The 16937-nt window shown below is 35.6% G+C and overlaps 2 protein-coding genes and 1 pseudogene across 4 annotated transcripts; 1 reads left to right on the top strand and 2 right to left on the bottom strand.

The window, feature by feature from the left end:
• The first annotated feature begins 75 nt into the window (after window positions 1–75).
• Window positions 76–2268, top strand: LOC103321701 (UDP-glucose iridoid glucosyltransferase-like; annotated as a pseudogene).
• Window positions 2269–2295: 27 nt separating this feature from the next.
• LOC103321551 (18.5 kDa class I heat shock protein-like) lies at window positions 2296–3040 on the bottom strand. The gene has a single exon (XM_089042838.1). It carries the CDS (start codon window positions 3038–3040, stop codon window positions 2609–2611), a length of 432 nt encoding a protein of 143 aa, XP_088898964.1. The 3' UTR covers window positions 2296–2608.
• Window positions 2296–6985, bottom strand: LOC148921400 (uncharacterized). Of its 3 annotated transcripts, none has more exons than XM_089042817.1 (3): window positions 6812–6960; window positions 4319–6560; window positions 2296–3586 (listed from the first exon to the last, which is right to left on the bottom strand). In XM_089042817.1, exons 2-3 carry the CDS (start codon window positions 6551–6553, stop codon window positions 3569–3571), a joined length of 2253 nt encoding a protein of 750 aa, XP_088898943.1. In that variant the 5' UTR covers window positions 6554–6560; window positions 6812–6960; the 3' UTR covers window positions 2296–3568. The 3 variants fall into 3 exon arrangements, with proteins under 3 accessions (XP_088898943.1, XP_088898950.1, XP_088898944.1); XM_089042824.1 differs by lacking the exon at window positions 2296–3586 and having other exon boundaries at window positions 4214–4746; window positions 5518–6560; XM_089042818.1 differs by lacking the exon at window positions 2296–3586 and having other exon boundaries at window positions 4214–6560; window positions 6812–6985.
• Between the last annotated feature and the right edge of the window lie 9952 nt (window positions 6986–16937).

Here is a 16937-nt window from a genome sequence, read left to right as displayed (position 1 = left end):
AAAGGGACCAACTAGATTTTCGCTTTAATTTAGTTAGGTATATAGAACCCAAAAGAAATTTGTACCCAAACAAAACATATGGCCGAGGGGAGACCAACAATGTCAATTGTCTCAGCTCAAGTACCCCACAACAGAAGGTCTTGTATAAATATAATAAATAAGCAAAAAGAATAAAGCAAAGACAAGGATAACAATGTCAATTATTCATCCCTCTGTAGTGGGTCAAGGATTGCCAAACAAGAGTTAACATCTGTCTCTCTTACATTTAACTGGCTGTGTTCTAGCTTTAATTTTGTATCTATGTTAATTGACTAACATTTTCAGTCATAACAAGTAACAAAATCAAAACCCTATTACTTCAAAATGAAGCAAAAAAATGGGCTTCTTTGGGTTGCTGTCTTATGACTAAAGACCAACTATAGCCAATTGTCTAGCTTTCGTTATCCAATCGGCTCTCAGCCATGAAATTTCCAACCCAAAGGTTATTATTAAATTAATCTCCAAAGTCTTCTATCTTGTTTTAAAATAAGGACTAGCTAAATGTAAGACCTTTTCCAGGAAATGTTGTTAAGTACCCTAATTTTCAAACTTAATAAGGAATTTTCTCTATACACAGAATGAGTTCAATGCTGACTTTTGATGTAGCTAGTCTATAAGCTACAAGGAATGGATTTACAACTTATTTGACAATCCCAAAATACTTATTCCTGCTACACAGACCTGTTCTCAGAAAGAGAGAGAGAGAGAGATGGAAAAACAACATAGATGCCGCAGATTGGTTCTGGTTCCATGCCCATTCCAAGGGCACATAACTCCGATGCTTCAACTCGGCACTATCCTTCACTCCAAGGGCTTCTACATCACAATCGCTCACACCCAGTTCAACTTTCCCAACCCACTGAACTACCCTGATTTCAACTTCTTAGAGATGTATGAAGGCTTACATGAGCAAAATGTCTCGTCCCACAATTTTATAGATGTGATATCGGGTTTTAATGCCAACTGCAAAGCCCCGCTCCAGGAGTCATTGGCTCGGATGATGGAGAAAGAGGATCAACATAGTAAGATTGCATGCATCATCTATGATGAATACATGTATTTCTCGGAAGAGGCTGCTAATCATCTAGGGTTTCCTAGCATTATATTGTCTACTAGCAGTGCAGCAAACGTACCAAGCAATTCCTAGGCTCCTAAAAGATGGTACATTCCAATTCCAGGTGTGTAACAATCAGACATCTTTCATCTTTCTCAGTGCTGCCGTATGAGATGTTAATACATCAAATAGATCAATTAATATTACTGTTTTAATATTTTCATGAGAAATAAGGCTCTATGATTCTCTGGTTCTCATAACATAACTTTAACCTATGCTTGATCTAACCTTAAGATCTCTGCTACTCGACCTATGTGGGTGCAGATGCTATGATGCTGGAACTGGTACCAGGCCTTGAACCGCTCAGATTGAAAGACCTACCAATTACCAATTTCAGAGATTTGGATGACTTACTGCAACTAATACTGAAAGCCCACGATTCAAGGTCATCTTCGGCCATCATTTGGAACACCATGGACTGCCTCGAACAATCATCATTGGCACTTCTCCGGCAAGAATACCAACTTCCATGGTTTCCTATCGGTCCTCTGCACAGAACTATTCCAGCCCCCTCCATCAGCTTTTTGAAAGAGGACCAGAATTGCATTTCATGGATGGACAAACAATCACACAACTCTGTCATCCATGCAAGCGTGGGAAGCATAGCCTTCTTGGACAGTAAAGAACTAGCAGAAATGGTGTGGGGTCTGGCCAACAGTGAGCACCCTTTCTTGTGGGTGGTTCGAACCAACTCCATATTATTGCCAGAAAGTTTCCAAGAAACTGTTGGAGAAAGGGGTTGCATAACGAAATGGGCACCCCAAAAGGAGGTCTTGGCACACAGCGCAGTTGGAGGGTTTTGGAGCCATTGCGGTTGGAACTCAACCATTGAAAGCATCTCTGAAGAAGTTCCAACGATATGCCAACCATATTTTGGGGACCAAAGAGTGAACTCAAGGTACTTGAGCCAAGTATGGGGTGTAGGGTACCAATAGAGGAAGCTATAAGAATGCTTATGGTGGGCAAAGAAGGGGAAGTGATAAGACAAAGAACAAAAGATTTGGAGGTGAAAATCGAACTTTCTATGAAGCAAGCCGGTTCTTCCTACAATTCCTTGAATGAATTGGTAGACCAAATCTTGTCATTCTAATTGCATAAATGTTAAAGATGATATCAACAACTCACTGTAAAGACATAATCAGTTATTGCAAATTTCATCATCCATTATATATTATTCCATACAAAGTAGACGAACACAGCATACAATTTCATACTCCATTAGCAGAATCAGTTATTGCGAAGATCATCATTTCTAATATTTTGTACAATACAGAGTAGATGAACGCAACATCTAACATCATACAACATAGCACATTAAGTTCAGCTAAAAGCATTACAAACTCACACCTATTTTTTTTACATTATAATCACATAAAGACACAAACTTTATTCACATTCTGACACAAAACGCAGCTACCCATTATCTTAAATTAGCCAAAAGAGGACCTCACCACCTTAATCTTCGCCAGAAATTTCAATGGCTCTGATATTGGGTCTGCTGGGCTCCTCCTTAGGAACAGTGACAGTGAGTACCCCATTGCTCATGAAGGCCTTGAGCTGCTCAATCTTGGCGTTGTCCGGAAGCTTAAACTTTGTCATGAAGCTACCGCTGTCTGTACTGATCTGAAGCACACGCTCGTCTTGAAGCTCCACAAGCACGTCCTCGTTCATGAACGCAGGAAGAGCCGCCTTTAGGATGTGGGCATTTCGGGTCTCTCTCCAATCTAGTCTTGAGTTTACCGAAGAACCCAGATTGAATTCCCGGAAAACGTTGGAGAGTGAGGAAGGGAATGGGAAAGGGAAATCTGTGAATGGGTCCCACAGGTCAAGAGCCAAGGAAGGGTCGAAGTCACTGCCTCGTTGCTCGTTGATTGGGACGATTGACATCTTTGTTCAACTGGGTTTGGTTTGGGATTGAGTTTCTGAGAATCAAGAGATCATAACAAAAATGGAGAAGAACGTGAGCAACTTTTTCCAAGGAATTTGTGAAGTGAGCTGAGACTGGTGGCTGTTTTAAATGGTGACAAGTGGATTGAGGTAGAAGAAACACCTCGGAGATTCTAGAAATTGGGTGGGCCCCACCTAATGTGTTGGACTAAATTAACGGTCTTCGGTTTTGGTCGAAAAGTTGAGAACTTGTGCATCGACTGTGGGGTGGATAGCAACACTCTTTACCATGCTTTTTATTTCTTTATAGGCAACCAACAATGCAACTCTGCGATATGGCACCCTTTGAAGCCCCAGCTCTTCATCCCAAAAGCCTACTTATTGAGCTTTGAAAAACTCACTCCTATCAATGGCTTCCTTTGCATGATGCATGAAATTGTTCATTCCGAGTCACTTCACTCTGTTTCTGTGCCTTGTCACCAATACAGGCGTTGTCAATCTTGAATGGCAGCTGAAACATCATTGATTTCATCTCCTGCATATTGTCTGCACAAAGAGCAGAACCCTCAGAATCACAAATGTGTGGCCAGACATATGAGAATTCTGAGGACTATGGAAATAAAATGAATTAGTTAGTGACAATGTGCAGCAATGAACAATTTAAAACAATGATACTATGATCTCTGTTATCTTCTAGCCTCATTCAGCAATCATGTTTGCTTAATAAGTAAGCTCAATCTCCCTAATCTCTGAATTTCGACATGAAAAAAAAATCCTAATCAATTTCAAAGTTCCAAATCTGTGACTGATGCATGTTATGCTAATAAAAGTCTGTAGAGAATGGACAACAAGACACCAGAAATCAGAGTACGATCAAAATGAAATTCATCTTGCATACTCCCATTAAATTCTGATACCAGAGGATATAGATAAAATGCTTCTGGCTTTTTTTTTCATATAGCAGTACTCGCCTCTTGCTAAATTTGAGAGAGTGGCAAACCATGCGATTATGTTACTTCTTGACACAAACGTGTAACTTGTTCTGCAGTCACCATGCTCGTTATTTCTTGAACAAGAAGTCATGGTTGAACCTACTCAATTTCTAGGGATGCAAAGTATACTAACAATATTTCAAAACAAGAAAGGAAAAAAAAACAGTTGAAAACTCCAAAAAAACAAAAAACAAAAAACATCGGTATTCATTGATAAAAGATCCACTCATTACAATTATAACTGACATGGACGATTTTTCATATTTTGAAATCGTTGCATAATAACCTCATCGTCGATACTATCAAGAATGTCTGTCTCAATATATGGAATCAATCTATCCTTCATCCTTTCATCTTCCATTCGGTTGCGTAATCGATTCTTCACAATATTCATAGCAGAAAACACCCTATCTATCCTGGGAGTTGCAACTGGTAAGATAAGTGCCAATGTCAACAGCAAGTAAACTAATGGGAAAACAGAGTCTTTTTTTGTCTCAACCATTTTTTGTGCAAGATCAGCGATCCCGTTCAATCCTGAAAACTCGATGCTAGAACGCATGTCCATAATGTACTTCTCAAGCTGATCTTCAAGTATCATTAAGTCAAGTGTAGAAAAGTCATTTGGATAATACTGAGCAAGACAAATCAACTTTTGTTTGTCAAAAGCAGAGAATGAATCACTCGGATTCAAACATGCCACACAAAGAAGCAACCCTGTATTCATTTCAGTGAATCGAACATTTAGCTCTTGAATTTGCATATCTATAACAGTACAAAACAACTCAACACGATAATAATGCATGTTTGTGATCACCTGATCTCTTTTTTTCCCTCGAGTTAGAAACCTATCATCCATGTTATGCACTTCAATTTCATGCTTTTGACAAAATGAAGAAACCTCATTGAGTAATGAATCCCAATCACTCTCCTTCATCACTTGCAATTGTTCTTTACATACTCTCACTAGGTTCATGGCATTCATAATATCCTGATCATTTTTTTGTAATGCTTGTGACAAACCATCTGTGATTCGCAAAATGTTTATCATCATATGTAGACTAAAAATAAAACCAAATGACTGGAGGGGACCCAATAGAACCCGTGCTTTAGATTTCTGTTCAGAATCTAATCCAAACTCTGCTATGACCTCAAGTACATCTATCACAGATGAGAACATGGTAAACAAGCTTATTAAAATCTTAAATTTGGAGCTGCCCTCATTTAGACCTTGTTCACTTAAAAGCTCGCTGGTATTGAGTGCTTCAAAAACTAAAACATCATGTTTCTCCCGAAGAGTGTCACAACATTCAACAAATTCTCCAACAACATTCACCACCTTAGCAACCCAAGCAAAAAGATCCACAATTTCTAAATGATTCTTTGACATGGCTATAAGAGTTGAATGAAGATCATGAGCAAAGCAATGGACGTAAAATGCACACTCATTCGCCTTCACTATAAGTGTCTTAAGATTATTCAACTCACCTTGCATATTACTTGTCCCACCATAACCTTGCCCCCGTAACTTAGCCATGCTTAATCCATGAGTAGAAAAGAAATCATCAATCGCCCCCTTAAGCGAGACAGCGGTGTCGTCGGTAGCTTGCACAATACCTAAATAACGCTCAATTACATGACCTTTATCTACAAAACGTAATACAATAGCCATCTGATCCTGTGAAGACATGTCATGAAACTCATCAATAAGAATGGAAAATAATGAATCACCAATATCTCCAACGATTGCATTGATGATTTCTGTCGAAATAGCAATTTCAATGTCCTTCTGAGTATCAGATGATGTCAACTTCAGGGTTAAGGAAGCATTGTTCAATGTGACAGCTTTTATATCCTCATCATAATTACATCGTAATCTCAAAAGGTCAGCAAACATTCCTTGGTTGTTTGAATCTTCATATTCATCATCTCCACAGAACAGAAGCCCTTGTCGCAAAAGAAATCTCATGCAACTAACTGATGCACCCAAAAGAGTTTTATATTCAGTTTGAGCTTCGATTTGCTTTGAAAAAGCTTTACAGTTGCTCCAAGCTTGGTTGTGGGCACTCATCGGTCCTCCAACATGACCTTGTAACCTTTCACTCTTCTTCTTCCAATTTGAAAACCCTTTGCCAACAAAAGAGTCACTGCCTGCTTGTTCTCCAGTATTTGGTTTAAAAATATAGCAACAGAAACAATAAGCAGCATCTTTTGCTACACTATATTCCAACCAAGTAGGAAATTCATCAAACCAAGCAGGAATGAACCTTCTTGGCCCTCCACTAATAATCCTCTGGGGGAAGGAATGGTTTCGGGGCTGAAAAGGACCTTTTTGTAGATAAGCCCTTCGAACTTGATCCCGAACATTAGGATGGTAATCCCAAATTCGAGTGCGTAGTCCAGGATCAAGAGGGAGATCTTCCAAGTTGATTTCCAAGCAAGCTTGTTTTGAACTATTAACAACTTCATTTGGAGGCGATGATGACGCCATGACCGTTGATTTCCTTTTAAAATATCTTTCCATGACCGTTCTGTTTCAAAACTTGGTTCTTTTAGCATATATATTCAAACCAAAATTTCTTCAAAATTCCAACAATTTATCAAAAACTATTTCTATTTGCATAAATGCAATCATCAAGAAAACAGTACAAGAATAACCATCCAAACTAACAGAAATCTCTACAAAAATTCAGGAAAACACTACAAAAATTTCTTGATATACAACTACTGAGTACAAAAAATTGCTTCTTGAATAAAATTTTAGCTAGAGAAGTTTTCTTACCTCTGGTGAGATTGAGAGAGCCACGATAGATAACAGAAGAAGTATTTATGCTTCGAAAATCACTAGGCGTTAGGTAAGTGTGAGAATGAGAGAGAAAGAGACTTGAAAGAGATTCGCGCCTCCAGACGTCTGAGAGCGAGAAAGGGAGGGAAATTGCGGAAGGAAAAACAAAAAGAAAGAAAGGAACAGGGTAAGTGGTGGCACTTATTCGTTAGGGCTCTAAGGGCATTTGGGTAATTGGACACGCTCATTCCACAAAAATAGTTCTTTAAGGCCTTGGGTCTGGCCCAATGAAAGGGTCCTCACATTACAGATTAATGGGCTCAAATTTGAATTGCGTGATACTTGACAGTGTGTGAGAAAACCACATTCCTAATATCACTTATGTACAGAAATATATACAGTTAACACAACAAGTAACACACATGGTAAATGACAACTCGAATTAAAACCTTTTCTTCTTTTTTTTGACAAATATGAAAAATCACATCCAAGATACTCTTGAAATCGGCCCAGTTTAAGCTGAGTGATTAGTGTTTGTAATTTACAAGTCTTGCTTATATGCCTGGATTTCTAGACCAATATTTGTTGACTATAAATATTTGCTTTCGCGTGTCTGAAACTTTGAGGTGTGCTCATATATCCACAAAGATCCACGGGGTTATCATTGTACTCGTAAGCAACTACAAACTTGTTGCAACTCATAACATGGTTGGGGACCCATATTGACTTTTATCTTAGTAACATATTGACCTTGATCTTTTATTGGGGCTTTGGGTTAGGGATGGACAACGGCTACACGAATACAAACTACCATCGTAATGGGGTAACTCATTTGGGTCAATTGGTACCCATTATCCATATCTACCTTAGGTATGCAATTCACTCTATCCAAATTTTATTGATGTAATTGTGATTTTGATTCATATCTTAAGTGTAACTATTGAACAACATTTAAGAATACATAGAAGTTCCTAAATTTAATGACGTGTGACTCACTTTATAGAGGCACACCGCTAAAATTATAAAATTTTCCATATTGCAATTTTACCCTGAGATTGGCACAACATATTTGAAGAAATCTAAGATTTGATCTCTAGATTTTTCATACTTTTCCACTGCACATTTGACATGAATAAAATTTCACCACTAATCATTCCATATTTGTGAAACTTCTCACAATATGCGTATTTGCACGCCTATTGTAACATTATAGTTAACAACAATAAGAAGACTCTGATTTATATCATTTTAAGAAAGTGTGATACTAGCAAGGGAGTGTAATTCATCTTTTTTTATGTTCATATCCATGAATAATGTAAATTTACATGAGATATTGGGAGAAACTAACAATTTCAGGTCAGTTTTCTTTATTCTATTCTTTTTAATTTGAGATAATTATTCAATATCTTACATTAACTTAAACTATAACTTGGGGTTCGACCACAAACTATAACCTGGGTTGTGTTTGAAATTACGGTAACCTAATTAATTAAAACTTTTTTTTGTTAGATAATTAATTAAAACTTTAATGTTGTTAATGGCACAATATCTTTGTCAAAACAGGAAAAAGATGATCCCCTCACCCTTGTGTCATTCTTCAACTATGGTGACGCATAATTCAATGAAATTTTCACCAAAAATTGCAAACTCGGGCCTAACACAGGGTAAAAAAGAGTTAAAATGGGACTTGGTGTTAAAAAACTAAGTCGGAAATTTCAATGACATTTTTGTTGATTTGGTTCGGCATTTTGGGTTCGTTTCCATGCCAAATGACAGCTCGACATCGTTCCAGTGCCAAGGACAATTCTTGTTTGTGTTTTTGCTGGTTTGATGACAAATGGAAAGAAAAATCAGAATGTGTTTTTTATATTGTTAATTTAATTTAATTTAATTTTTTTCGTTTTTATCAGTTTTAGTTGTAATTTTTTATTGGAATTTTAGTTGTTTTACCCTCTTAACTAGGACCCTTGTATAATTTAAATACAAATTTATAAATAAACCCAATTCTAGACATGTATTTATAAAAAAACCCAAGCACTATTTAAACATAGAAACACACCCAAAATCAACCCCAAAGTCAACTTTTTGGGTGTGTTTATAAATGGGTTTTGAGTGTGTGTAATGATGGGTTTTGGGTGTGTTTATAAAGTGTTTTGGGTGTTGGGTTTTTTTATAATTTCAACCTCCATTTTGGGTGTTTTAGTGAAACTCCCTTAATCAGACAATTTAATACCCAACTCATTAAAAATTAACCAATTTAAAAAATCAGCCACTGAAATCGATCATATTATTATAGCATCTTCAACCGATATGTCAAATTGCTACATGGACATGAAATAACAAAAATTAAAGGTTAAAGTTGCTCCAACTGAGTAGTCAAATCCTACATGGATTTGAAGGTTTAGAAGAGATATGTCAAAAATAACATATCAAAAAGCTTGATGTCAAATATTTTTTTACTCATGGACCCTACTATCATTTACTCTCTTTTAAAATTTTATGTATCATATGAGCCCCATATGATATTTGGCATTTTCGGGTGGAGTTCAATTTTTTTTTTCAAAGTGTCAAATTGCCACATAAGCCATCAATTCAAATTTAACATTTTGCATTTGACATCTCCCTTGGAGATGCTCTAAGACTCCAAAAATTCACGAAGTAATTGCCTTTTTCTTGGATTCCACCCATTACCTTCTTCAATAATTGAAGTTCAATTTCATGTCTACAGAACACTTCATTCAAGTGGCAGATAACTTGTCACGAGAGCCCATCCTCCTAACTAGATGTTAATCATTTGTGTCTTTATGGTGATATGTAGGGGTGCATGTGTCTTCCTAGGGGTGGGAATCAATTCGGCCGAACAAAATTGTAATTATAAGTTTAATTTGGTTTTCAATAAAAAGTCAAATGGTTTAAAAACCGAACTAGATCATATATGATTTGATTTGGTTTGGTTTTGAGCTTTTGTAAATATGATTTTATTTATATTATATTTTACATGTTTAATACTCGAATTAGATCATAACTATATATGGATATTTGAATTGAGCTATATTAGTTATTGAAATTTGAAGTTTTATGGCATGTTGAGCTTTAGGATGGTTTCCTACTCTAAAAAATGATTTACGTATGAAGCAAGTTGTGAATTTGTTAGTTATAATTGGGTTAACAATGTTGAAAAAATACAAAAAGAAAGAGAATTGGGCTTAGCTCAAACTAGATGAACCAAACCATCTTAAATTGGTTTGGTTTGGTTCGAATTTGTTTCCTTCATGACTTTAGTCAAAATCAAACCGAATCAAACCATTATATTGTAATTAGTTCGGCGGTGGTTTTAAGGAGAAACCAATTCAATCCGAACTATGCCCATGTCTTCCTTTGGGATGTTGTCAAATAGGAAAGACGCTTTCAAGTTATTTAATTATGGTAGGCTTTACTTAGTGCGGAGCAAATTACTCTTCAAGGCCCTATATATCTTTATGTCAATCTTTTTTTAAGATATTTTAATTACAAGTGATGACAATAGTAGGTTCGACCCGTACATGTTATGTGGACTAGGCGATGGCACAAGGGCCCCAAAAAAAAGGGGTCTCCTATAATACTTTTTAGCTCAAGAGATATTCTAGCGGAAGGTAAAAAAAAAAACATTTTGTGTGTAACTAGGGTTGGCAATGGGTCGTGTCGTGTTGGGATAATAAATGTGTCAAGAATGCTCAACTCGAACCCAACTCGTTTAATAAACGTGTCGTGTCGGGTTCGGGTCGTCTTTTGTCGTGCGGGTTTCGAGTCGTGTAACGGGTTCATAAATAATTACATGCATGTTACAAAACTCACAACTGAAAAATTTTAAATAAAAAAACGAAGAGATGAGATAAAATATAAGGAATAGAAAGAAAAAAAGAAGATAGAGAGATGAGAGAAGAGAGAAGGAAAAAAAAATAGAGACAGAGAGAGAGGAGTGAAGAGAGAAGGAAAGAAATAAAAAATAAATAAAAAAGAGAGGAGAGAAAACTAAAGAGAAGGAAAAAAAAGAGGAGGGAAGAGAGAAGAGAGAAGGAAAAGAAAAAAAAAAAAAAAGAAGATGGACGGAAAACAAAAGAAGAAAAAGAAACATTATAAATATCAAAAGGCATAATATATAATCACAAAGTTGTATGTAGCATGGTGGATAAAGTGTTTGAGAGGAATGAGGGTGGTGGAGGTTTGAAACCCCTTGTGTGCGTGTTGAACTCTACATTTCTCTTCATTTTTTCGCGGGTTGGCGTATATTAAACGGGTTGACACGACCCGTTTAATAAACGGGTTAGACATGTATTATAGCGGGTTAGCGGGTTGACCCGAAACCCACCTGTTTATTAAACGGGTCAGAACGGGTTGATCCGAAATTGACCTGTTTTTTTATCGTGCGGGTTTCGAGTCGTGTATCGGGTCGTGTTCGAAATTGCCACCCCTATGTGTAACTGGTGCTTTTTTGGCTTTATTCTAAATTGTTTTGGGCCTTTTTCTTTATTTTTTATATAGTGAGCCTATTTTACATAAACTAACACAGTTAACACCTACGCTTGAAAACTTTTTATTTAAGTTGTTGTTCAAAATAAGGTAAACATTGAATAAATGGTTAAATACCTTTTTGGGCAATGGGTTTTACACGAAAATTCAATTTGGTCATTGAGAAAACAAATTTAGTCAAATCGGTCACTGTGTTTCCAAAAATTTACAATTTATAGACATTTCTTTATCTTTCGTTAACTGTCATTAAATGCAGTTTACATTTTTATATTTTCAGGAAGCATGTTCAAGTCTTCTTCCTCTAACTCAGCGAGTTAGGTTATTGTGCTATAAGCGTTTTAAAAATGGGGGAAAATCTTGGGTTGAAATCGAAATAATTAGGTATCACGAATTGGGTGTTATAAGCCTGAATCGATTGAGTGAGAACCGTATTGTGACTTTAGATGACAAGGAGATGTAATGAAGGTGATACAACACCAAAATATATTGGTAAGTTGTTGATTTCATTTTAATTTGGTTTGGCCTTTTGATTTTCCTTATACCTCACAATTTCGATTTCAACCCAAGATTTCCCCCAATTTGCTAAACTCTAATAGCACAATATACCATAACTCGTTGAGTTAGAGGAGGAAGAATGAAGGTGTTTCCTAAAAAAATAAAATAAATACTACATTTAACAAAAGAAAACGGAATGTCTATAAATTGTAAACTTTGAGAAACACAGTGACCAATTTGGCTAAATTTTTTTCTCAATGACCAAATTTAATTTTCATGTAAAACCTAATGACAAAAAAAAATGCCTCAAGTTTTTATTTCTACCCACAGCCTCCAAAATCAATGGACCGGCCTTGAACAATAGCAAATTGCCACCATCTTCAACTCAAGAATATTGGTCCTCCACGATACTTGTTTAGCCTTGAGATTTCTCACATGGGGCTGAGCGGTTGTCGTTCAGTGACCCTTTAATGAAGTGAAAACCCAAAACTTAACAAGGTTGATGATATATAAGCAAGGTCTAAAATATTGAGGGTTTCGAAAATATTGGTAATATCACTTTATTTCATTTCCCATGTTTGATTTGTGTATGAATGTAAAACAAAGTTTGTTTAATTTTTCAATTATACCCATATTAGATATAAAAAAATAAAAAATAATGCATTTAATGCTCTATTGTAATTCTACATTATTAATAGAGAAAAAGGGTCATTAAAATGGTGCACTAGTTTCCCATGTGAAGGGAAAATAAAACCCAAGGGGGGGTGGTGGTTTCACTTTCTCCTTATTTTTCCATGTGTCATGCAACTATTTCTCATGCATGAATTTGACATTTCCCATGAACTAAATGCCCCTTTTATACATTGCATAGTAAGATACATGAGTAATTTAGTACCATAATATTTGCAAATTGTGGCCATATTTTTTTTCCATCTAGTGGGTCTCCATGTTCCCACATAATCATGTCTATTTCCTCCATTAGACATCTTAAATATTCCTATATTCATTTGTCATGGAAATTAGGTACAATTTTTTTTTTTTTTGCCAAATGATGGGAAATTTTCATTAAATAGGAATAGAAAGGTTTGCAATGCTAAAAAAAATAGTTGTGATGGATATCCAAGGGAACCTAAATAAAGTTATCCTAAGGAATATGGATTGGATAAGTCACTAAATTTAAGATATGTTGAAGGAGGAAATGAAGGTAGAAGTGAATGACTTTCCATTTTCGGAGGATTAGGAGGGATTATTTATAAGGTGCTACTATCCTCCAATTTTGTGGGGATTAGATGGGATAAGTTTTCTTCATGAGTAATCGATCTTCTACCTTCAACTTAGTAAATAAAAAATAAATAAAAAATCATTTCTTCCTTAAACATGCTTTAAATATATGGAGAATCCAATTCAATCCAATAATAGTCACCAAACGAGCCCTGTGTTTACTACTCAACATTAAAAAGTACGAGAAATACAATTAAAGAGAAAAATAGAATAAATAATCATTTAGTTTTTTATTTTAATGACTATGAGTATTGTAAAATTATACCTAAAAAAAGCTTTTCAATCGTTTTTTGTTGTTGGAAATTGAAGTGTAATTTTACATGCACGAAAAATTCAGATGATACAATTATGGCAATTAGGAGTGCCTTAGCCTTTGTCGTGGCCTTATCAATCATAGTTCAATATGGAGTCATGAGCATATGACAATCTTGGATCTACGTTGAAATGATGATGTTACTTAAGGCTTAGACCTTAGAGCATGAAATTCCCTTTTCATCTGCATTATGCTTTGTATTTTATTACTTCCTTTCTCGTCACATCCTTACCTTTTCCTTTATCCTTTTTCTCATACTTCTCTCCATGATTCCCTTTCGAGCTTAAAGTGATCACTTTAATCCTAGGCGCTGCTTCAAAACGTACATATCCTCTTTTATCTTTTGGCACATCTTATTTTTTGTGATAAAAAAGAGGTATCATCACTTTGATTTGATACTTTCTCCGGCCTGCCTATGCAACTGTAACAATAATTAAGCCATAAGAAAAGTTTTACTAGTACCGATGCTGAAGGCAAAACCTCAGAATCCCTGAAAATATAACCAGATACCTTTTTTTTTTTGCCAAAGTTAAAGAAGGTGACAGGCCAATCGGGGTTTGCCTTAGTGATGAAGGCAATGGGATCGAAACTTGTTAGAGCAGGTCCAAAGCGGGAAAGGGCTCCTGGCGAGCGAGATGGCTCCAGCAAGAGAAGCACCGATTTCGTGGTGGGTCCCATCAGCCGAGCAAGCCCAAGGGCAACTTCTGCTGGGCTGAAGCCCGAGTTTTGTGGCGTCGCGTTGGCATCACGACGAAACAGATTTTTTTTTTTGCCAAAAATTGAAAAATTCTGAAAAATTCTGAATTTTTTTAAATACCAAAAAATTCTGTATTTTTTCCCTATAAATACCTAACCATTTTATTCACTTTCTACACCAAATCTTCATAAAAACTCATCTCCTTCCAATATTTTTCACTTTCCACATCAAAATCTTGGCAACGAGGTAAAAAAAAAAATCCGTTTTATTCAATTTAATGTCTTTTTATATATATATTTCTTGCATTTCCAATTTCTTTTTTTTTAATAGATTAGTCAAGGCAAAACCAAAAATGTTATTCGAAAAATTTTATCCAAAAATTTTATTTGAAAATTTTATTCGAAAAATGTTATCTTAAATTTTAAATGAAAATTTTATAATAAATAGTGACACGTGACAACCGAAAATATAATCTAAAAAGCTTATCAAAATTAATAGTTTAAAGTATAAACAAATAGGAAATAAAGTATAATGAATAGTAATTGCCTTAGACTTGCCCTAGACTTTGCCCTCATGGGTGGAACCACAAATGCAAAGGCTGACACTATTCACGTGAATAGTGGCAGCCCTTACTTGCCCTTGCCTTAGACTTAGCCCTTGTGGGTGGAGATGCTCTTAGTGTGCCATCTTCATTTTCCCACCCTATTCCACCCCCTACCTCCTTATTTACTCCACACCAAAACCCAAAAAAAAAAAAAAAAAAAAAGGGGTGGTGGGTAAGGGGGGCCAAAATATAATACTAGCCTATGGACATGTCGGGATGCGTGTGTCAATAATTTTTTTAATTTATAAAGGATTTTGTTGGACATGGACTCTTATTCATTTTTCAAAATTATGTGTATTTTTAATATAGAGTGAAGTGTCGTTTTACTTCCCGAACTGTGACTCTAATCAAACTTACCCCCAAAACTAAAAAGTTAGCCAAACTAACATTTGAATTAATTAAAATATTTCGAAATTTCATCCAATTTTTCGTTAGTAATAAGGATAAATTTGCAATTTTGAGTAAAATAATAGTAAAATACTTAAAAGAAAAAGAAAAAGAATAAATAAAATAACATTATTTATAATTGTAAAAATTAAAAGTATATTGGTCTGTTATAGCTTCTCGTAATTCTGGTGGACACTCCCCCGTAATAAGGACAAAATTGGTTTGAAAAATTGAGTGGCATAAATAAATTATATTGACATCCAAGTGTGCGGAAATAACAGAATTTCAACATGCCTGCTGGTTAAGAAAAAAAAACACAATGCTCAAAGTGTGTCCAAACTCCCATTAGTATTTCTTGTCACTGTGGAGGAGGAGTTTATGACATTGATATAGACTCCAATGTACTTTCTTAATGTAATACACCTGGTGCTTTACATGTTTTTACTAAAGCTCATCATGTAAATATCAACCAAACTGGAAAAGAGGTTATAACCGCCCAATTAATCTACACAAAATTGGTAATGTGTTATTGCGCTCCTTCCCCTCCCCCTGATCGCTGTATCTCCACACAAAAAATTGTTTTATTTCGTACCTAGTTACTTTTAGCAAGTGGTGGAGAAAAATTCCAGTGCAATTACCTTTTTTCTCTAGCTAAGGATCCATTGGTGTAGTAGTTTGGAGAAATGCTCTCCCAATAATGACCCTAGATTCGAGTCATAATATCAATGTGTGTGAGTTAAAACTCTAGAAAAGTGGTTTGTCCTAACATCACCCAGTAAGATTTACTTGAAGCACTAGAAAAGTTGTTTGTCCAAGCATACAAAGCAATCGTTTAGTAAGCAATCATGTTTATTATCATTACTTTTTTCACTTGTGATATTTCTTTATCTTTCTTCATCACTTGACTTAGTTTCTTCACTGGTAAGTAACTTTTTGGTGCTTCCAGTTATAAATATTTAATTTGTATTTTCTATTTTTTGGTCTAGAATTGATTTGGTGAAAGCTCAAGTTGAGAAAAGAATAGTTAAAAAGCTGAATGTTATAGTTCATTTTGGTATTTGAGCTTGTTTCACTAAGCATCTACAAAAGTAGTTTGTCCAAGCATACGAGCAAAGGAATTGTTTAGTAAGCAATCATGTTTGTCATCATCACTTTCACTTGCGATGTTTCTTTATCTTTCTTCATCACCTGATTCAGCTTCTTCACTGGTAAGTACGTAACTTCTTGGTGTTTCCAGTTTTAAATATTTAATTTGTATTTTTTTTTAATGCAATTGGTTTGGTGAATGGGGGAGCTAGGATTGTATGTGTTGGGGGCCGAACCATAACACAAGTTTTATAAAGAAAATTTTAATAAATGATAGACTATTAACAAAGTTATTGATTTTGAGTATTGGAGGATTAATCGGCTAATATGGCTTCATTTTCTTCTTCTTTTTTCGTTATATTAATTGTGGGACTACAAACATGTAATATATAATTGTGAATGAAATTATTATGAAGTGATTATAGGGGTTGCGTTCAATATTGCATTGGGCCACTACAATGGTTATACGGTGGTCTGTTATTCTTCAAAATATGAGCTGCAGCTATATAATACAGTGTATGGGAAAAATTGGGGGTGGGGATGGGGGTTGGGGGGCGGGGCCATGGCAGGCCCTAAGGTGAATTTTATAGTTCTTTTTGGTCTTTCAGCTTGTTCTCTCTCTCTCTCTCTCTCTCTCCCCATATGGTCTTTTCACTCTGTTTGGTCTCGGAGGGAAAAACAATGTTTACTTCTGCTTGACTTATGTCCTTGTAGAAACGAACGAAATTGGAAAAACAAATAACAAGAGTTA

This window comes from Prunus mume, linkage group LG1, assembly GCF_029339155.1.
Source record: "Prunus mume cultivar Tortuosa linkage group LG1, ASM2933915v1, whole genome shotgun sequence".
NCBI classification, from domain to species: Eukaryota; Viridiplantae; Streptophyta; class Magnoliopsida; order Rosales; family Rosaceae; genus Prunus; species Prunus mume.
Note: the sequence above shows the minus strand (reverse complement) of the source record. Positions and strands in the feature narration are given on the sequence as shown.